Source organism: Musca domestica, unplaced genomic scaffold, assembly GCF_030504385.1.
Source record: "Musca domestica strain aabys unplaced genomic scaffold, Musca_domestica.polishedcontigs.V.1.1 2, whole genome shotgun sequence".
NCBI classification, from domain to species: Eukaryota; Metazoa; Arthropoda; class Insecta; order Diptera; family Muscidae; genus Musca; species Musca domestica.
Window position 1 is genome coordinate 5,871,490 of NW_026712249.1, and position 22,837 is coordinate 5,894,326.

Below are 22,837 nucleotides of genomic sequence, written 5' to 3' on the forward strand. Positions count from 1 at the left end.
GGCAGAAATAAATTTGCAATATTTCAAAGGCTTTGGAAAACTTTTTATAATTAGTGTTCATAAAGATGTCACCCAGGATTTGTAATCCTGTAAACACCTAACACAAGTTATAAGACATTTGTGCATGTATCTTGGAAACATACATATGTAACAACAAACATTTACATATTTTTATATGTAAATACAATGACCAACATCGAAAAACTTGGCACAAAACACTGTTTATCACTTATATGCTAAATTGGAAAAGTCACTCATACCTTCAATGGGAGACCATTGAAAGTTTTAACTTACTTGAGATATGGAGAAATGTACATTTGGAAAATGATTCATGGCATTTGTCTGTGACTGTGTGCTTCGGCTGCAGTCGTCTGTCTTACTTACATTTTATAATAGCTTGAAAAACATACTTCATATGGACTTACACTATTTATTTCTGTGCTTCCGGGCGGCTGTTGGCGACCATTGGTTTGTTGCTGTTGCTCAGTGTCCGTTAAAACATCTGTTAAATTTTGTTCATTCTTTGTTTGATTTATATCCGTTTCGGCAGCAACTTTTACAGTTTGGTTCTGAAAAAAAGGTAACAAAAACGTATTAGTCTATTGGGGTCAGTAAGAATTTTATGCAAATATAAAAATAATTATTTTTTTTTTCATTTATCTCCCCCCGTTCCTGTGACTAAAACTATGAATAAAGCCAAGACAGGAGTCAATTTGTTGAAAACTCGAAAAGAGGCCACCGCCCATTTTTTGATTTTGCGAATATATTCGAGTTAGGGTTCTTCGTGATCCATGCATTTTATGTGTATACAGGGTGAAATGAAAAACTGCAACCAACTTCAGACTACTGTCATTTCTAGGCCACTCGTCTTACAGCTATTAAAACTATTCCAGTGACAGCTTATTTTGTTGTATACAAGCGTACAAAAACTCGGTGTAAAGCCATTGAAATTTCCAAAAAGTGCAAGAACTTACACCCCAACAGAAAGAAAATAGAATCAAGAGAGCTAAAGAGTTGCTTCGCTTGGCCGAAAGTGGTGAACTGCCGAATTTGCTTTTCTCCGATGAGAAAACATTCGTTGTCAAGCAGTTTGTGAACAAACAAAATGATCGTGTTTATTTGCCAAAGAGGTCAGCTGAAAATGTGCACCTTCGGTTGGCTACCAGAACTCAAGCGACGGCTATGGCGATGATGTGGGCCGCCATAACAGCCGATGCTCGCTATCCGCTCGTATTAATCGACCGTTGCATCAGAATAAATGCCGAATATTATCTCGAAAATATTCTGGAGGGTGTATTAAAGCTTTGGGCACGTAAACATTTTGACCGCGGACCTTGGACATTCCAACAGGGCTCAGCAACAACACGCGCCACCCAAGAATGGTGACAAGGTGAGGATCCTCGCTTTATTTCCAGCGCACAATGGCCACCAAAATCTCCGGATACCAATCCGTTGGACTATTGTGTCTGGAGTATTTTGGAAAGCAAGGTTGGCAAAAAAATACTAAAGTGTCGATCACCTCAAGCAAGCGCTTCGCAGGGAATGGGCCAAAATACTACAGAGAAACATTCGCGCATCGTGTGACGATTTCATTGGTCGTTTGAAGGCCATACGTCGTGCCAAAGATGACCATTTCGAACAAATCTAAACTTAATCTAAATGTTAATGCCTTTTTCGACATTTTTTGCTTTCATTCAATAACATTTAAAAAAAATGTAAAAATTATGGCGTTTGACTTTGTTGCAGTTTTTTATCTCACCCTGTATATGAGCTATATCTACACTTTGGCCGATTATCTCAAATTTCAATTGGGTCAAACAAATGACTTCTGCAACTTCCTCTGGATCGAATAAATAAAAAAAACACCAACAAACAAGTGAAACGAACTGCATACTTCGGACTAAGTAGGGGTTAGACTTTGGTCACGGGAATATGACTATAAATCCGGAACTAGTATAGTACCATCTACAGGTAATGGAAAGGGACAATTGGTTACCTCGTATGACATCCTCATGTTAAAGTTTATAGTTGTTTGCACTGGGAGGGGCCTTAAGTGGAACTAGTTACTGTAACCCTGAGAACGAGTTTCCGGTGCCGTACTTTGGTAGCGGTTTGTTTCACCTTGTCGCTCTCTGAGGATCTAGATAAACTTACTTGTTTTGTAAACTAGGTATATTGGTTTTTTAAAAAGTCAATTGTTACCAATATGCAAAGCATACTTTTAGGAGGAATCATAAAAGATTCTGCCTTCAAAAAATCTTAGAGACAAACATCTTTTGTCGAAGAGGGATTTATGTCCAAGCAAGTAAAAAGGCCGGTATCTCGCCGAAACGAGTCATAACGTTTATTTTCCAACCCGATTTTTAATATAAAGCAATTATAGGCTTCATTCATGTTATGTTCTTTTGTATTTTCAATGTGTTTACTAAATCAAACAACGATTTCTGTGTTTTGAATATTTTCTTTAAGAGATGGTTAAAAAACCCCACATCCATAATTAATTCAACCTTAAGAAAATATATATATTGATCATATGAATATGTGTATGTACTTACAAATGGACAATGTGGTGAGGTGCAATATGCATTTGCTGGGTCTTGTTTTTGTTTGCTTCTCTTATCGGCCTTCCGGCGATTGCTCATACAAATGTTACAATCATTTGCCACAACTCGGTTGTTGGCATCTTCACATAGTTGGCTGGATGAAGAGGTGGCTGGCAATTGACCACCGCTACCACCAGCACTACCACCAACCGTTGACGATGAGGAAGACGATGACTTTTGTTTTCTGGGACGCGAACGTATGCGAACCGGCGAACGGACATGTAATGTGGAAAAACGACGACGCGATGTACGCACAATAGATATCCAATCAATCATTTTGATTTGTTGGAAGGAAGGATGATTGGGTGGTGGTGATGGTGGGTGGCCGTTAATTAGATTTCAATGAATGTTCGCAGGCACACACAAACACACACGCACATACAAGTTTTCTATGTTTTCCAATTTGGAAATTATCAACAATAACAATGAATATTGCTAATCATGTGCAAATATATTGTGTGTGTTTTTTTTAATGATAATTTGTTGGTGTTTTTTTCTTTTATCTGCTGTTTCTTCTTTCTTTATTTATAATATTTTACCGTCTCATAAATTTGTTTTAAACAATTTCTGTGGTTTTTTATAATGTTTGTTTTTGTTTTCTAATATAAATATAACACATTTTAGTTATGTTTTTATGAGACACACTATTTAACAAATTATGTATACAGGGGCTTTGAATAGCAAATAAATCAGATCGGTATTTTATGTGTTCGACCAACTGCTGTAAAATATAGTATGAATGGGACAGGGGACAATATTTACAAATATGTTTTTGAATGTCTATTGACATTCAAAAGGCAAGAAAACTTAAACCAAAAAATTCAAAAATTCTTTATAATATTCATATTACAAAGTTAAAATGTAAAGGCATTTAGGAGAAACAATTTTTTAGGGACAAGACATATTGACAAATTTAAATGGAACTCTTAATCGACAAGACGAAATTTGAAAATACCATGAATATCAGAAGGGAATTTGTTTCGCACGGAACCATTTTTCTCTATAGAACATTGCTCCAATGATAAATAAATGAGAAGGCAATGGCAACGTTATTGGCTATTTTTCGCACCTTTTGTTTCGTATATGCTGTGTAAATTGGTGCGCGATAGGTTGGGAGAATGCAATTAAAGTTCTCAAAATACCACCAAGTGGGCGGTGCCATATGTTAACTTGGTTAACACCAAATCCTTAACCTGTGTAGACAATTTTCTACTACAAGGATCGATGTTAACTATTGCGAGTTGTATATACCTAATTTGAAACAATTCAGAGGAAAATGCGACTAGAATCATCAAAATACGAAATATCAAGGGGAGCTGATCTTTGCAGTCTATTGGAGATTGTTGACCAATATTACGAATGTTCTGACACCGAGGCTATACGATAACGTTAACTGATATAACCTCTTTTTCATGATGGAGAGTATAATTGATCATCTTAAAAAGCAAACTCCCAATAGAATTCGAACATTCAGGGCGAGATGAAAAAACTGCAAACCAACTTTAGACTGCTGTCATTTCTAAGCCACTCGTCCGACAGCTGTTGAAATGATTCCAGTGACAGCCCATTATATTGTTTACAAGCAGACAAAAGCATTCTGGAGAGTATTTTCAAGAAAAAAAGTTATTCGTGATGAAATTCAAGCGTGATAGTGTGATTTCTTTATATTTGGCTGGAAACCCACAAGTGGCTATCGTTAGAGCACTCCTGCATTTAAATGTGAATAAATCTTTTGTGTCTCGCATAATCGCTCGTTACCGCGATACTGGTAGTGTAGCCCGCCGTCAAGGAAGTGGACGGAAAAAAACATCAACATCAGCAGAAATGGTTCGAAAAGTAAAGAAGCGACTTGATCGAAACCCGCGTCGCAGTTGCCGAAAAATGTCTGCACATATCGCAATATTCCATTCGGAAAATATTGAAAAATGAGCTTGGGGTAAAGCCATTGAAATTTCCAAAAAGTGCAAGAACTTACACCGCAACAGAAAGAAAATAAACTCAAAAGAGCTAAAGAGTTGCTTTGCTTGGCCGAAAATGGTGAACTGCACTGCCGAATTTGGTTTTCTCCGATGAGAAAAAATTCGTTGTCCAGCAGTTTGTAAACAAACAAAATGATCGTGTTTACTTGCCAAAGAGGTCAGCTGAAAATGCGCACCTTCGGTAGGCTACCAGAACTCAAGCGTCGGACATGGTAATGGTGTGGGCCGCCATAACAGCCGATGGTCGCTCTCCGCTCGTATTAATTGAGCGTGGCATCAGAATAAATAACGAATATTATCGCGAAAATGTTCTGGAGGGTGTATTAAAGCTTTGGGCACGTAAACATTTTGACCGCGGACCTTGGACATTCCAACAGGACTCAACACCATCGCACTCAACACGCGCCACCCAAGAATGGTTACAAAATGAGGTTTTTCGCTTCGTTTCCAGAGCACAATGACTACCAAAATCTCCGGATACCAATTCGTTGGACTATTGTGTCTAGAGTATTTTGGAAAGCATGGTTGGCACTAAAAAATACCAAAGTATCGATCACCTCAAGCCATCATCCAAAGCATTGAGACCGAATAACTTTTTAAAAGCAATATATTTTGATTGCTTAAGTCTGAAGAATTCCGCAATTGGCATAGCACAATACCACTCTATCTCTATCTATTCGGAGAGCAATATTTTGCAAAACATAACTGAAAGCTTTGCAATATTTGCTAATATTAGTCATGATTTCAGTAGAGTTGCTTCTCCAATTTACAGAACTCGATGTGTTCTTGGTTAAAAATGTTCTGGTAGTCTTTGCAATATTTTGATATGATGATTTTTGAGAAAGGTAAGAAGTGAGTGTCATTCTCATTAATTTGTGAATGCTCCAGACTAAAGCAATCAACATATTGAGTCTTCAACAATAACAAAACAAACAAGAGATGAGGTATTAACTTGTCGCTAATAACTCACATCATTGAAGATGGGTTGAAATTATTCAGGATAAGGCTAGGCGAAGATGGTTGTAAAACTCAACGTAAAATTCAGGATTAAATGAAAGCAGTTTATCCAACGAAATGATCAATGTCTCATGACATCAGTAGACCATTTACACGCAATCCCTTTCTTAGTGTGAATCATTCAAACCTCATACAGTGCACAGAACATTCCCGCCCTACTGTGTGTGGCAAAAAATCTACATGACGTAGAGTGGAAAGTTCGAAGATATAAGAGAGAGTCTCTAAATTAACAAGTCTATCAGACAGGTCGAAGTATAATTCATACTAACGCATCCAAATCAATAGAGCATGATTTGGGTCCTGGTGTTCTACAGTTCATGGAATTAGTTGCATTTTGAAACTATCCAACCTAATTTTTCAGTTCAAATGCATCGTAGTCAATTCCATTTTATTTGAGAGCATTAATATATTTAGCGTATCTTTTGAACTTGGTCCTGTTTCTAGAATTAGTTCATTACGAAGGACCATTATTTTTAATTATCACATTATTTCATCCATTTCTTTTTTTTTCTATTCAGAACACAAAAGAACACGCTGCTTACACGATTCACAAAAATAGAGCGAAATAAATTCAACAGTTCTTTATTTTTGAAAACCAAAAAATACTGTATTTAGGTATGTCTGTGTATAATTTCTCTTGAGTCATATGGGTACGTAGGTAGGTAGTATTCAAAATTGTTGTGTTTATTCCATGAAATGCTTTCTTTTTGGGCTGCCTTTAATTGAAACATATTTGGCGTACACTCATCATCATCATCATAATGTTTTTTCTCCTTCTTCTTTGGGGGAGGGGGGAGGTGATATTTTTAATGAATTATTTAAAATGTTGTGTGGATGAAGGTGTGGGAACAGCAGGCCGACAGGAAAGCAAAAAATATTTATAATAATCGTGTAAACAATTTGCTTTAAAACATGGCACAATTTTCACATTTGTCTTTCAGTCTGTATTCCCTCATAGCCGACAGATAGACAGACAGACAAGAGTCCATAATACCATCAGCCAGTCGCCGCTGTGTTTTAAGATTTTGGTTTCGTTTCGTTTCGTTTTTTTACTTCACAATTTAATCCGAGTGGCAGACGATGTTTGGTGTGTGTGTGTGATATGATTAGATATTGAAAAATGTAAAATCGCACAAATATTCGCTTCTTTTAAATATTTTCCAAATATTTTGTATCAATTGTCAGATATTTTCGTCATTTTTTTGCCGATGATGATCATTTAACGGCATTCAAGCGCCAGGTTTTTGTTGTTATTTTTGTTTTGGCTTGTGTTGGCGGAGGACAAATTTCACAGAATGTCCATCACAACAACAAACATACATATTTCACTACTAATTTCAAACATTTTTCTTTTTTTGTGTGTTCACCATGAAACTAAAGAAAGAAAATTCCGAAAAGTCGTTTATTTGAAAATCTCTACATTAAAATTTTGCTCTTTTCAGAAAAAAAGGCAAAAACGAAATGAAACGTTTTAAAATTGCGACGCGTTGTGAGGAAGCAGCGTATAATATCGGACATATACGGAACACAACAGAAGTTCAACTAAATGGAAATATTGTGTTTTAAACAAATTTTCCTACATTGCAAATAAAATGTATGGACATGGAAAGAGTGGAGGAGAGGGGGCGGACGGACTGTCTGTTTATATTGTTCATGTCCGTTCGCTGTTTGTCTGACTGGCTGGCTGGCCGGCTAGTTGTCTGTCTATTTGTTTGTCGGTCGGTCAACCGGACGGTCGGTCCAGCCGCCTGCCAGTCCGTGTATTTAGCTCACTTTCCGCTCGCCTGCTGTTCAGCATTTTGTTTTGTTTATACCAAAAAAGAAAACACATCGCAAGACTCATGCTAAAGTATTTGGAACAAAGTTGATACATTATGTCTACCTACCTACCTACATACATACGAAATAATGTTCATTCATATTTAGTACGCCTTATATACTAGCAGATTGGAAAGGTGGGGGGGGGCATACATGCCAGTTTCTTTGTTAAGAAAGACAAATTTGCAAGATTATATCTTTGTTTTATTTTATCCCAAGATTATTTATTTAGTTTATGAGGATAAACGAAATGTTCAACAAGTTCAATGGGGCAGGTCATTTCGAGCCAATGCCAATATGAAAATCGTGTCAGGTCTCATGGGAACTGATATTTTTAACTATTCAATTCAAAGCTCAAATGCTGAAATAATGAATTTAAAACTATTGTTGTTACATTTAAAAAAAAACTCGATTTCCAAATCATGATCAATGTTAACAAAATGTCCCTAATCACCACGAAATCGAAGGCTGGGGACATTTCACAACTATCTAGAAAGAAAAGTAGAAAAATTGCCCTCAACTCGCTGCCGGCAGCTTTTGTGTTGCTGAAAAAGCCCTTGAAAACCTCATTCAATGCGATAGATCTGTGGTGTGACCAGTATGGTCTGCGAACATTAGTGCTATAAAATGGGGAAGCATTCGAAACTGTGGGAAGGATATCCTAAGAATTGCAACTAGTTGCAAAGGGATATGTGATTCAACTTGTATATAGGCTCCTTTGCACTTCCGTAAAAGTAATTTTTAGGCCCCCTCTGCGATCATTCACCCTTCGACCACAGGTGACCTTCGGGGTCCACAAAAGAACCATTTTCCGGGAAAAGACCATACTTCCCGAGTCATGGGTCTATAAAAATCCGTTAGTGCCGCTCCTTTACGTGGTAAATACAACTCCCGAACCCAAAGGGAAATATAATATACGAGACAGTCTCTAGATGAACAAATTCATCAATACTGCTGACCTGAGAACTGCGACAGGGTGCCTCCTCATGGCACTAGTGGACCATCTACATAAGGTCCTTCCGTACGTCAGTATAATCATGTACGTTCGTTGCAGTACCTTCTTGGGTGTTATTGTGGGATTCATGTAAACCATCGTATGTTGGATACCCCACCTCTAATTGCAGGAATAACAGTCATCTTGATCATTTCAAAGTCCTAGGCAAAATTATAGATATTATGGCCTATATAATATTTTTGTTTTCAAAAGTCATACGTGGGAGTTGCATTTTGACATTCAATAACTGGAACGTATAACTTATACTGATGACGTAATTGTAGTTTAAACAAATAAATAAGCACCTTAGTTCAGCCGGGCCAAGCTTTTAATATCCTCTACAATTTGAAAGGAATTTGAAAAACTTTCATCGACAAATATGTTTTAAATGAAAACCGTTACATAGGCTGCAGTACCCAAATGCGAAATTTAAAACAATTCCGTGTAGTAATGTCGTTATATGGCTATACGAAGACGTGGACTTGCATACGCATTTTGTTTTTGTCATAGGCTGTAGTTACCCATTACGAACCGTAAATACGGCTGTTCGCGAAAGCATAATAAGCAGTCATTGACAGCTTATCCGTTTCCAGGGGGAGAGCCTCGGAATAAATATCCGAGTCCCGTGATCCTTGGCTTCGACGAGACAACAACTGGTGCCTTTAAATAACCAGTGAACGGTGTTGGTCTACCGAAACAACAGATCCCCTGACGCTGGGGTGTAACGTAAAAAGTGCCTATCAGCGTTCCTCGATTGCAGTCAGGGAACCGACTATATTTGAACGGTTGCCTCACAGATACCTGGGCACCTGAGTGAATATCATGGACCTTGTCTCCTCCACTGTCCGAAATTTTTATGAAGAACTCAAATAATCATTAAACATAAAACATAAAAAGCCTAACAACCGCCAACGAAAAAACTGCTTCTACCGAAGCAACGACCTCGGACCAGTCAATGGACATGATTTTAAATTTGGGAGGAGACGAAACAATTCTTACGTACAGAGACGTTATTTGTGACCGTAATCACCAGCAGATTGAACAATTGTGTGTTCTTCTGAAAAAAACAAAAACCCTGATACTCAGGAAAGCGTTCCCTCTGATTTTGGGAATGATTCACCCCTATTGGAGGAGGAACTTGACATCACTGCCATTGCCACGTCGGAGAGAGGTGAGATATTTCAAAAACCATAGGGAACACTCCCCCTGAGACTCGTGCGAAGTCACGAAGTCACACACCCACGAATGGGGCAAAAGCAAAACTGTGTTACAAAAGGTCGATAAAATACTGCAAAAAGCTTATCGGCCTCTGCCTCGCGAGGAGGAGAGTTGGACAGTGGCAGATTTGATGTTCCATCGTTTCATTGTCGCTTCTTCTCTTATATATCATGACCCTTAATGATTCCCAGCACAACTTTGAAGTCAGATTTCATGATGGAGATGCGTGGCCTTGTTCTGATTTCGCACAGTGTAGGCTAAGTTTTCTCCGAGACTTTTACATTCCCTTTCATTTAGTCATTCATTTGGTCATAATGGTTTGCTGTATATTGAACTGTATGAAATGAAATGTACCTCGTATATCACTCGAAATTCTAGATTTATGGAGACATTTTGTGTAAAATATTTCTTCCTTTGACACTCGTCGTCTAAATCTATGTTCCACATTTCTTTCACGCATCAATTAAAAAAAAATCTACATACGTTACATTGTAGTCAGAAAAATTGGCTTCCAAACAACGGATTTTAATAGGGGCAAACTTATTGATACAGATATAAAGTTGATATAAGCTAGCAAAACAATTTGAGTTTCTATGATAAAAATATCATCCTCTCACGTTTCTAAGTTCCGCTTTAATATGGGCTCTACTATGACAATAATTGTTATCTCGTCCTTTTCTGTCACAAAGGTAAGAAACCCACAATTTTATGGCAAAATTTCAAAGTGAAGTTATAACAGACTACTTCAATGAAAGTCTATGTTACTGGTATGGAGAATCCGAGTAAATATATTTTAATACAGATTTTCCTCAAGAAAAATGTGTTAAAATTTCGATTGTATAAACGAATGACCGACCACCACCACCTTGTAGTAGAAAACATCAGCTAGCTGACTATTGTTCATCATCACAAATATACTAGAAGCAAACGTGTGTATGGGATGAAAACACATTTATTGCCTGTCAGTAAAATGCTATTTTATAAAAAGCATTTCCCCAACCAAAACACACACACACCTACCTACAAATGTGTATATGTGGATCTATACGAATTAAAGAAAATGCAATGGAACGCATAATATTTGTATATAGGTATACGCATCAAAATATTGCGGATTATTTCTCAAATATAGATACGACGAATAAAAGAGAGGAGATTTGATGAATAATAAATAAATAATCGCACATGTAGTATATAGAGCGTTGTCCAATATTGACATCGAGGCGGCAGACAAAGCGTATATTATTTAATAATTTTTGATTTATTGAGGCATTGTTTGAGATAATCTGTTGTAGGCTATATATGTATATTCCAATATCAATCGAACAATGGATTCGTTTCTTTTTTTATCAATGAAATTTTTACGGCGAACGTTAGCACACCCAGCAAACTAAGTGCCGGATATGAGTCACAAGGGAACATTAAGGGATACGAATTTAAAAGTATAGAGCGGGAAATTTCGGCCCATTTATATTTTTGAAAATATAGAATTTTCTAATTTTTATTACTTAGACTTATAGTAGAACAATTAAAAAAGTATTAGTCGGTTTTGCCAACATATGTATACCCTCAGCCAATTTGGATTATTTTTTAAGTATATTTTGACTTTTGTATGATTACTCAAATGTTTGACACTCTATGGAGAAGGTCCCGAAGGAGTGGGACAATATTGTCCATTTCGTATCGGACCTAAATAAATATGATATAAATATTGTGACGTGACAGGTTTGGACTATACTGGTTGCTTCTTTCACTTTATATGAGATATGTGATAGCTTTTAGAAAATGTTAAAATGTGGGTGAGGCACCAGATATAGTCGACCGAAGTATTCCATTTTTAAACTTCATCTTGTATTGGTATGGGCAAAATTACAAGAAATTCGAACATTTATATCCAATTTTATGCGAAAATATACATTCAATTCAGGTTCTGGTTGAGAGAAATATTTAGATATAGGAAGTTGTAAAGCATTGGATGGTTGTTTGAATGGAATCGGATGTTACCTTCGTGTTTTATAAGCTGCATGGATATTCAAAATGTTGACCCTTTGTGGGTGTGGTACCAGAGAGAGTTTGAAGATATATTCCATCTACACATCATATCTTGTGTTAGCAAAAAATAATGGGATTTGTGAAATAAGAAGAGAACCGGATGCTTTTTTCGGATTTTATATTCGTTTTGGTTTTTCAAAATTGGTCGGAATTGGAATGGTCGAATCTCTACCATCTTTTTAACAGATCTTGTGTTGTTGGAAATACAGAGATGTGTCAAGTTTGAACGGAATCGGATGTTAATTTCACGTTTTATGAGCTTCATGGATGTTCAAAATTTTGACCCTTTGTGGGGGAGGTACCAGAAGGAGTGGATCAATATATTCCACCGATGTGTGGAATTTTAAGAGAGTCGGATGCTTATTTAACATTTTATGAGAGATATAACTTTTCAAAATTTTGACCCGTTGCGGGGGAGGTACCAGAAGGAATGGTCCGATCTTTACCATATTTATAACAGATCTTGTGTTGTTGGAAATACAGAGATGTGTCAAGTTTGAATGGAATCGGATGTTAATTTCACGTTTTATGAGCTTCATGGATGTTCAAAATTTTGACCCTTTGTGGGGGAGGTACCAGAAGGAGTGGATCGATATATTCCACCTTCACACCAGACCTTGGGTTAATAAAAAATATTTCGATATGTGGAATTAGTAGACAATCGGACTCTAACATCACATTTTATAAGAGTTACAATTATTCAAAATTTTGACACTTTGTGGGAGAGGTACTTGATGGTGTGGACCCATATTGCCCATTTTCGCACCTGATCTAGCACTGACGCAAATATTAAGATTTGCAAAGTTGGAGAAAAATCAGATTATCCTTTATCATTTTGTGCAGTAAAATATTTTTTTTTTTTTTGAAAATTTCGACCTTAGGAAGGAGTGGCCCCATATTGTCCATCTCTGAACTCGTACTATGTGTAACCATAAAATTTCGTGTATAACGTCATCGCCCTTCATTTATGATTTATGGATTTTTTGCATAAACTGAGATGGAGTTTGACTTTGACCCTAAAATATGTGTTTTTTTTTTTTTTTGAATTGTACCGATTTTGGTTTCACGGAAAGTTTTGGTGTCAGACACAAAATAAAATTGTATTATGAAAATGTTTGTATATGTAATTTTGATAAGATCACATCTTAATGAGCTTTTGAACGTTTTCGAAGAAATTCACCGCTAATGACTCTATTGAGGGTAAATTTGTATAACGAAAATATTCTCCATATTTTTCCTAGTAATATTGCCAAAAACGCTATATACCTAATATGTATCAATTCTAAGGAATCTTAACTCAAATATATTCGAAAACATGAAAATGTTTTGGCTACCTCCCGATGTAAAGTTTAAAAATGCTAATACACGTGTTGTTATATTTTACGTTTTCTCTTTTCGGTTTTTGATTTTATAATTTTTTCTGATGATTCTCCTGAGCTTTTTTACTATGCTATAGAATTGGAGAATTGAACCACTACTCAGGCCTATACTTCTCTCTATTTGGCTATTTTATTAAAGTTTTTTTTTTTGTTTTTCAATCTCAGTCATGAACAAAATGGACATGATTGCTATTAACTTTCAACCCCATTTTCAAATTGCAAATATGTATTTAAAAATAATCAATATAATGTTTACTTACATCTGTTATTTTAACTGTGTGGCCATCTTGTTCCCACTTGCTAGCAATTTGTAAAGTTTCAACTGTCTTCTGTTGTATTGTCTTTGAATCATCCAGCAATGTTAGTTCATAAAATTCTTGGATATCTAAAATGAAGGAAAAAAAGAAAATAACAAAACCATTATATTAAAAATAACAATAATTTAATTGAACCCCATATTTATTTATTTGATGTTTGGAAATAAAACAGTTCTCATTTCGATTTTGTCATTAATAATCCCTTCAGTTTCATCTTTATTAAATAGTTTGTTTAAAAAAAAAATATTACAACATTTAACATTCGATATCTCAGGAAACCGTATTCAGTGGGGGAAAAGGATTCTGCTTCGACACCACCAGTTTATTATGGCTATGCGAAATATAACCTTTAATTTTCCCCTCAAATATCAGATTGGCCACAATGCAATGTGTCTCGTCGATGGTCATGTCCGTTTCACCCACAAACTGTAACGCCGTGGCGAATGCATTCAAATCCAATTGATGTGTCTGCTTGATGAGATAAACTTTTTTGAAGAGATTACGATAGACAATAAATTTAAGTTTCTCAACCAGCAAATAAATGCCACATTTTATAAAGAAAATTTCATGCCTCTGTATGACATCGTCAAATTTACGAACATTGCCCTCTTTGAGAGCCTCTGCCAATTCGTGAAATTGCAAAACGTCATAGCGTTCCAAGATATGCTTTTTGGGCAAAAAGCCAAGCAGCATCTTAACGGGCACTAAATAAATGAGTATAAGTCTTTTGTTGCGAGGAAAATTCTTGGGGCAGTGCTTGAAGGCAAACGATAAAAATTCATCGGCACTCTTGTAGTCGGAATCGAACATGGCTTTGCGTCCAACAAAGTATTTGTATGTGATGCGTTCTGGCAGCGGGAACATATCTTTGAAGGCGCTCGAATCGATGGCACGTATCAACGGTTTACATAAATGTAACTTGTTGATGCGGAAATAAACCTTGAACAGTTGACAGACTAGATTCAACATGCCCAAACGTTTTGTTTCGCTGTCAGACGATCTGAAAAATACGAGAAACGAAAGAATGTAATTAATGAGGAAAATGAATTTGTAAAAGGGATTGAAAGGAAGTGTGGTGGTATTATGAATGTAAAGGACATTTTTCGTGGTTATATGGTATGTCTAGATCATAAGTCCTAAATCTGGCATTAATGTCTACAAATGGAGTGAGGATTTAGGAACGCCCTATCAAATATATAATTAATTAGATTTTTTTCAGTTTTATCAGGTGTATCGAAAATAAAATAAAGATCCTCATTACCCCTTGCCAGAATGGAGTCACCGGTCACTCTCGAAAAATTAGAGAATGGTAATATTAAAGGCTTGCTGAAGATGATGAAATAGAAACAATCCAACTCTCATTCGGCATATTTCCTGTAACTTAATTTCTTACCCATCTTATCTATTCTAACCTTAAGTTTCTAATAAACAGTCTGTTGGAACCTATTTTAATGGATGCTAAACTCGTCCATTGTCAACGCCCTTCGACTCCTCTATTCTCTGACATTACTTCATTCTGAGCTATCTTTTCTGGATCTCTTTTAGGGATGGGCACAAAAAACCCCATTGTCTCTAAACAAAGCACCGCTTGAAGACGCTGTAATGGAAAGGTTTTCGATTTTGGAGATTTCTTGGAAGGTCCAGGAGGTACGGGCCGACTCCAAATTGGTATATTTTTAAATAATTTTAGAGAATTTTGCTTAAAAATGTCATTTTTTGTCAGTTGTCTCCACTAAATGGTTTCGTAATGCATTCATTTCTAGCAATGTCGGTGAACCCATGCACCATTTTTTTTAAATTTAGTGGAATACATTTCTCGGGATGCAATCTAGGCCTCCTTTTGTCACTTAGGCTCACTTCCAAAAAAAAGCTAAATTTTTGTCATATTGATTTGTATTTACAAATAGCTTGATATTATCTAGGAATCTCTGGAGTAAACCTTTGTAATCCGCATAAAAAAGTAAATTTTCAACCGACGCCTTCTAAACTATTTGAAGTCTAAAATTTCAAATTCTAGAAACATTGGATAATTAGTTAAAGTTCGAAATAAATGGATTTCCAGATACAAACATTTTAAAAACATTCTTGACCGGGTCCTTTACATACACACCTTCATTTAATAACATTCCCAAGCTTTACAAACTGGTTTTGTTATATTCACCTGTTATCAGCTGCACACACACGAAAACAACTCATAAGGCAATCGGCCGCCTTTTCCAGAATTTCCCCTGGTTTCGAGCTATTGCCCATTTCTTCGCAACGTTGGGCTAGTATTCTCAAATCCAAGCAGGCTGTGTACATAACGGGTAAACACCAATTTTCTTCCTTTAATTGTTGTAACATTTTCACCACCGACTGTATGCATTGTGATTGATATTTATAGGCTTGCATGAAATCTCGGGCTGCAAACAAATTTTTGTATTCGATTCATTCAATTCAAAAACAAATGCCATACTTACGTTCCAAACCCAGATAATATAAAACTTTTAGATGTGCACATAGTATCTCATCTATGGGTGATTCTAACAAACGACCCACAGCATTTTCCGGCGATTCAACATATAAATTACGATTCATAATATGCTTGTCTTTGAGGGAGATGTATGAGGCCAAAGTGTCACCATCACCATTTGTCCATGCCCGGTGGACACTGCTGAGATAATTATTTAATGTTCCAAACATTTTGTCGTTGACTTTGTGACTGTTCACTAGTTTTTTAGTTTTTTCTCTTTTATTTATTAAAACAATCACCGGCACAAGAAACAATTGAATTTTCGCAAGAAAACAAATACGGCGAGAGTTAATAGGGTTCTAGAGTTGCAAAAACGACGGCAGCCGCATTAAAACGATAATTCAATTATCGAGTTGCGAGGAACACAGTGTTGCCATTGTTTACTCTATTTTGCGCATCGAATGACAATGCCATAAAGTAATGTTTAGGGTAGCCTTAGACTTTGTGATTTTTTGTTAATATAAAGTAAGGCCAAGGCGGGTGTTCTAAGCAGTCGAACCAGCAAATCTGACAACACCATATGTCAAATAAGTTGAAATAATTTAAACCATAAGCCCAAATTACGAAAAAATTAATTTTTTAAAAATGAAAATAAATGTTGTAAAATAGGAAATGCAGAAGAATTAAAAAAATGTAACTTCATTGGAAAAATGGAAGTTCATTGGAAAAATGTTAACTTTTAATGGTACCAACACCAATTTTTTGGTGTAACAAATTGCTAATGCAAACGCCTAATCAAACTGCCTTGACGTAGACTTTAGCGTTAAATATTTATTTGCAGCATATTTTCAGGCATATTACGTAGAATGAATAATGACAGCATTTACCGTAAACAATTATTTTTACCGAAATCAATGTAATTTTAAAACGAACGACGGGTTAAAATTCGCACTTAATCCAAATTTGTATTTCGGAAAGTATTTTATTCTAAAAAATTAAACTTTTTACTGGAATTTTCCATATTCATCGAAATACGAACGATGATAAATAGACTTTCGAAAAACGATTGCGACCAGACCAAATTCTATTCAAAAAATAAAAATTAAAGATTATGAACTTACCTAACAGTGCTTGGAATAGTCTTGATTTAAATATGCGTATGACACGTTCAATGGCAATTCTTAGGGCACGATCTTGAGGTTCTGACAGTCTCGAATGGTAATCCTCCAAAAGCTCGAGAGCTCTGTGGGCTTCTGTAATTGTAAAAAGAAAGATTGTTACAAATCCCGGATGGCAGTTGTGTTAGAGTAAAATATTATTTCTATATTAAACAAAATATTGTCCGGGTGAAATGAAACATTTTTTTTCTGAAACGAAATATTTTCTAAATTGCATATACCTTTTTTAAAGTTGAAAGGTATATGCAATTCGGAAAATATTTCGTTTCAGAAAAAAGGGGTTGAACCTGCAACTTTTCTAACAGTTTCCCAACAATATTGGAACCATAAAATTATAGCTGCGTTCCATTATTAGTTTAATGGCAAAATTTCTTTAATATCGTTCTGTCAAAAACAAATTCTTTTAGAAAATTTAATAAATACAGGGTGAGATGAAAAAACTGCAACCAACTTTAGACTGTTTTTATTTCTAAGCCACTCGTCCGACAGCTATTAAAATTATTCCGGTGACATATATCATATTGTTTACAAGCGTACAAAAGCTTTTTGGTGAGACTTTTCCAGAAAAAATTTTATTCGTGATGGAATTTAAGCGTGATAGTGTGATTTCTTTATACTTGGCTGGAAAACCGCAAGTGGCTATCGTTGAGAACTCCAGCATTTAAATGTAAATAAATCTTTTGTGTCTCGTACCATCGCTTGTTACCGCTATCAGTAGCGCAGCCCGATGTCAAGGAAGTGGACGGTTGAAAACAGCAACATCAGCAGAAATGGTTGGAAAAGTAAAGAAGAGATTTTATAGAAATCAGCATCGCAGTGGCCGAAAAATGGCTCGTGAGCTGATCATATTGCAACATTCCATTCGGCAAATATTGACAAATGAACTCGGGCTAAAGCTATTGAAATTTTAAAAAGTGAAAGAACTTATACCGCAACGGAAAGAAAATAGTCTCAAAAGAGCCGAAAGTGGTGAACTGCCGAATTTGGTTTTCTCCGATGAGAAAACATTCGTTGTCCAGCGGTTTGTAAACAAACAAAATGATAGTGTTTACTTGTAAAAGAGGTCAGCTAAAAATGTGCACCTTCGGTTGGCCAACAGAACTCAGGCGCCGGCTATGGCGATGATGTGGGCCGCCATAACAGCCGATGATCGCTATCCGCTCGTATTAATCGACCGTGGCATCAGAATAAATGCCGAATATTATCGCGAACATATTCTGGAGGGTGTATTAAAGACTTGGGCACATAAACATTTTGGCCGGAGACCTTGGAATGTCCAAACGGACTCAGCACCATCGCACTTAGCTCGCACCACCCAAGAATGGTTAAAAAATGATGTTCCTCGCTTAATTTCCAGCGCCCCAAAATCTCCGGATACCAATCCGATGGACTATTATGTCTAGAGTATTTTGTAAAGCAAGGTTGGCACTAAAAATACCAAAGTTTCGATCACCTCAAGCAAGCGCATCGCCGGGAATGGGCCAAAATACCCCAGAGCCACATTCGGGCAGCGTGTGACGGTTTCATTGGCCGTTCGGAGGCCATAATTCGTGCCAAAGGTGACCAATTCGAACAAATCTAAATTCATTGTAAAATTTGATGCTATTTCCGACATTTTTTGCTTCCATTCAATAAAATTTAAAAAAATACCAATTATGGCGTTTGACTGTGTTGCAGTTTTTTATCTCACCCTGTATATAACAATGATAAAATTTTTCTCATCATTAATTTGGCAAGCCTCAAAATTTCCATAGCAAAGATGGTACGGCCATGTTTCAAATGTCTTTGGTAATATTTTTTTATAGAGATGTTGAAACTATTCCATATTCTGGCACATACTGGAACACAGCTTAGAAAAAAATATGAAAATCATTACTATTTTCTGGTGGTATTTCATCGAGAGATGCAATTTCGCTGGCCTGGCCAAAAATGGTGGACCAATAGCCGCGTTCGGCAGCATTCGATGCCATATTGCGGGCATTACGTTGATCCATGGTTTCTATTAAAAAATCGAAACGGTTCAATTGATCGCGTAAACTTTCCGATATTGCTTGATCGTATTGGGGTTTAGGTTTCTCCTCAGCGGTATTGTCGTTGACTTCCTCATTGGACGCCAATGGAATAACTGGTGGTGGTGGTGGTAAACTATCTGATTTTTCAAAATAACCCGATTCCATTTCCGGTGTTGGCGGAACAACAGTAGTTGAGTCGTTGATACCTTGCTGTGGTAAATCCATTGCAGAATGATACAAATCCAATGAATCTTTCGGTATGTGAGGTATGCCAATGGGGAATTTTGAGCTAAGTGAATTTCTTTTTGATGGTCCCTGTTCCCGAAATCCTGCACCTGATTGTGGCTCATTTGGATTGTCCTCCTCCTCCTGCTGTTCACAACTTGAGAAATATAAATCCTTGGAACTACCAAAATATTTGTTGAGATTTGGTGCTCGATTGCTGGGCAGGTGTCCGGCCATCATTTCCATGGATTTGCTCATTTTGAAGTTAAACGAAAGACTAGAACTTCTACCCTTTGGCTTGGTAATTCTGTAGGGTGGACTTATTTGATGGTGATCACTGGCAATTGAAAGACTCCGTATGAAATTCAAATCACTTATACTGTCTGTGGTGTATTTGGAGGGTGTTTCCAATACATCCTTGGTCTGAAAGGCCGTGGGACTATCTAATGAAAGTTTTTCCGGGGGATAATGAATTTTCTCATCACCCTCCTCGGCCGATTCGAAACTGGTCAACTCATGTATACCCGTTTTTGATTGCACTTTCTGGTCAAACCATTTGCGATCGCTTTCCATGGACTCGCCATGTATCAGAAACAAATCATTGAAACTGCCAAATGGCCGATTGACACGTTCCCGTTTGTTTTTCTGATAGATCTCCATTGATTTGCTGCTAGGCAAATTTAGGTTAATGCAATCAAGTTTGTTGGGAATTTGTAGGGTTTCCGAAGAACTTACATTTAAGTCATTTGAAGGTTCGCTTAGCTTTTTGGTCGGTGTGTCCTCTGAGGTGTCGTGCTGCATGTCTTTATCTTGCAGCGAGAGACTGCTTCCAATTGGGGTTTTCAATTCTTCATCATCTGAACTACTTTGTATTGGGGTTTGGGGGATTTGATCTTCCTCTTCTGAGCTGGATTTCAAAGGGATTTTTAGCTCCTTTACGTTTTCAATAGAAGTTTCGATATTTTCATTGGATTTTTTCGGGCATTCCTTTACCTCGTCCTCCTCCTCCTCCTCCTTGCATTTACTTAAGTTGTCAATGTCAATGCTTTGCAAAGTTAAGTCAAATGAGACCCTGCGTTCATTGCGTTTCGAATTTTTAAAATCCTCTGAATCCTTTAATAAAATGGCACCAATTTCCATTGATTTGCTTGCGGTTAAATTGCACCCGACTGAGAGCATATTGGAGTACGTTGCAGTTTTAGAATATATTTGTTTTTCTGAAACTCTCAGTTGATTGTTGGGTTCCAATTCACCCGTCTTCACAAGAGTCTGAATGTCTAATGAACTACCACACCTAGTTTTTTGTTGGATCTCACATCCAGTCACTATGTCTGGGGTACTAAGGGACAGTTTAAGATTTTCATTGGCTGTTTTGACATCTAACATGTGAGGTTCATCCTTTGTACTCTGTGATTCACATGCCTCAACAATTTCAGGAACTATTTTCAAATAACCCTTATCCATCATTACACATTTTTCGTCGCACTCATGACCCCCTCTCAGAGGTTCTCCTGAATCAGTGACATTGTCAATTTCCATGATTTTTGAATCAACCATCAAGGTCATATTCTCATTATCCTTCACTTGCTCCTGCCGACTGGGATTCTCCTCCAAGAATATTTCATCGTTGACCTTTAACATTTCATCACTTGAACCCTGATTTTTTGCAGCAATATGCGTTATGCCAACACCAACATCAACCTCATATTTTTCATTGTTTTCATGTAAATGACACTGAACAGCACCAGTCGCGCCACCACCAGCCGCATTATCGATTTCTTGCTGGGAAATTTCTAAGGTTTCTTTGCAAAGATTTTCATGCGACAAATCACTAATCAGTTGCATAGAATCATCTTTGTTGAGGCCAGATGATGCAGCAAGTGGATGGTTAATAACTTCATCAATCGATGAAGAAACCGCTCCATGTTCATTGGCCAATAATTCACAGGCTTCTTCATCCTCATCCACCTCCTCCTCCGCCGCTTCTTGAGAATCGGAATCGGCAAATTTATCAGCCTCATCCTCGGATGAAGATGAGGCAAACCTCTTCCTGCGATTTGTTTTGGGTAATAGAGACTCCTTTTCGGTATCGGTTTCATCTGATTCGTCCATTGTTGTTCTACGCCACGACTGCCCGCCTGATGTGTTTTGTGTTTCAAAGCCCGACTTGAACTGAATTTAAGGCATTAAAATAATGAGAAATTTTGTTTTTGCCCACAACAAACAATATGAAAAAATGAACAAAAATCAATAGTGTTTTGTTGTTGTCTGCCCTCCTATTCATCCATCCCATCCATCCGACCGACCGACCGATCGACCGAACGAACGACTGTCCATCTATCCACCACTACTGTTGCCGCTTGTAGCCGTTATTGTTACAAGCTTCGAAGCACCATTCTTTTGGCCCCCGATTTGCAGGCCATGAATGTCGTTGGTTGGTTGGTGTGTGTCGTTACATTCTTGTAAATATAAATTGACAGCAAAATTATTAAAAACAAAAAACTGTTACAAGTATTAATTTATAATTTTTCATATTATGCTGAAGTGTTAATAAACATACACAATCCTACAGAGGATGGGCGCGAACAATTTTCGTTCATAACCTCAATTTGGCATAGTTACTACACACAAAATATTTCAGGGAATTTGTTTGTGAAAAAGGGTCTCAAGGCGCTAGCGGATAAGGAAACCTTGTTGACCTCTTATAAAGCGATAGGTAGCTCTGTGGCTGTGAATACCAGAGTAACGCAGTGGAAAAGTATACAGACCTACCAGAATGCCAACCTGAAAACTGCAACAGCGTGCCTCCTGATGACTCTTGTGGATAATTCACATGAGGAGACGAAGGCTCTTCCCTTACGTCAGCATAGTCATATGCTTTCGTTGCAATACCTGTTTGTGTGTTATCGTGGGAGTTATCCTAACCACCATATGATGGACAGAACTCCCCCCACCCAGCCGTGTCAGGAAGGACCTGCTTGATCTAGAGAGAGAGGTCCAGCGATATAAGAGAGAGCCCCTAGATCATGAAGTCTTTCAAGCAGGTCTGAATAGCATTCATACTGATGCAGTCTCAGATGTAGTTAACAATTACAGTAAGAATGCCATTGCAGCTGTAGAACGTCAGCTGCCTAGGCTGCAAATCCTAATATTTGCATCAGTGCTAGGTCAGGTACTAAGATGTAATATATCGGTCCACTTCTTCTGGTTTTGAATGACCAAAACGATCTTCAAATTACATACATCTCGATATTTTTATTAACCGATGGTCTGGAGTGAAGATATCGGTTCACTCCTTTTGGTACCTCCCTCACAAAGGGTCAAAATTTTGAGTATCCATGAAGCTCATACAACGCGAAATTAACATCGGATTCCATTCAACACAAGATCTGGTTTAAAAATAGAGAGCGATCATTTCTTTTTTTACCTCCCCCAAAAAAGGGTTCAAGATTTTGGCTGGCCCGGGTCCGCATCAGCTACCATTGAAGTTGAGAACTCGGCCACACCACCCCTGTGCCACTTCTTACAGGTAATTCATTGACACTACTCTGAGAGAATTCAACAAAAATGGCTGGACGAAAGGGGATGCAGCC

General features: G+C 37.2%; 2 protein-coding genes across 2 annotated transcripts; both read right to left on the reverse strand.

The window, feature by feature from the left end:
- LOC101892219 (uncharacterized) lies at nucleotides 1-21,465 on the reverse strand. The gene is made up of 4 exons (XM_005181075.4): nucleotides 18,884-21,465; nucleotides 16,951-17,082; nucleotides 13,321-13,445; nucleotides 1-569 (listed from the first exon to the last, which is right to left on the reverse strand). The coding sequence occupies exons 1-4, from the start codon at nucleotides 21,354-21,356 to the stop codon at nucleotides 381-383; spliced, it is 2,919 nt and encodes a 972-aa protein (XP_005181132.2). The 5' UTR covers nucleotides 21,357-21,465; the 3' UTR covers nucleotides 1-380.
- LOC101892387 (PCI domain-containing protein 2 homolog) lies at nucleotides 13,614-16,212 on the reverse strand. The gene is made up of 3 exons (XM_005181076.4): nucleotides 15,837-16,212; nucleotides 15,539-15,779; nucleotides 13,614-14,377 (listed from the first exon to the last, which is right to left on the reverse strand). The coding sequence occupies exons 1-3, from the start codon at nucleotides 16,057-16,059 to the stop codon at nucleotides 13,648-13,650; spliced, it is 1,194 nt and encodes a 397-aa protein (XP_005181133.2). The 5' UTR covers nucleotides 16,060-16,212; the 3' UTR covers nucleotides 13,614-13,647.
- Nucleotides 21,466-22,837: the final 1,372 nt, after the last annotated feature.

Coding starts and splice junctions, on each gene's coding strand:
- LOC101892387 (XM_005181076.4), bottom strand. CDS start 16,059: ATGTTTGGAACATTAAATAATTATCTCAGCAGTGTCCACCGGGCATGG. Junction 15,780..15,836: donor ATATTATCTGGGTTTGGAAC/GTAAGTATGGCA, acceptor ATTTGTTTGCAG/CCCGAGATTTCATGCAAGCC. Junction 14,378..15,538: donor GTGTGTGCAGCTGATAACAG/GTGAATATAACA, acceptor CGTATTTTTCAG/ATCGTCTGACAGCGAAACAA.
- LOC101892219 (XM_005181075.4), bottom strand. CDS start 21,356: ATGGACGAATCAGATGAAACCGATACCGAAAAGGAGTCTCTATTACCC. Junction 17,083..18,883: donor TGAAATACCACCAGAAAATA/GTAATGATTTTC, acceptor TTACAATTACAG/AAGCCCACAGAGCTCTCGAG. Junction 570..13,320: donor ACACAGTTAAAATAACAGAT/GTAAGTAAACAT, acceptor CCTTTTTTTCAG/AACCAAACTGTAAAAGTTGC.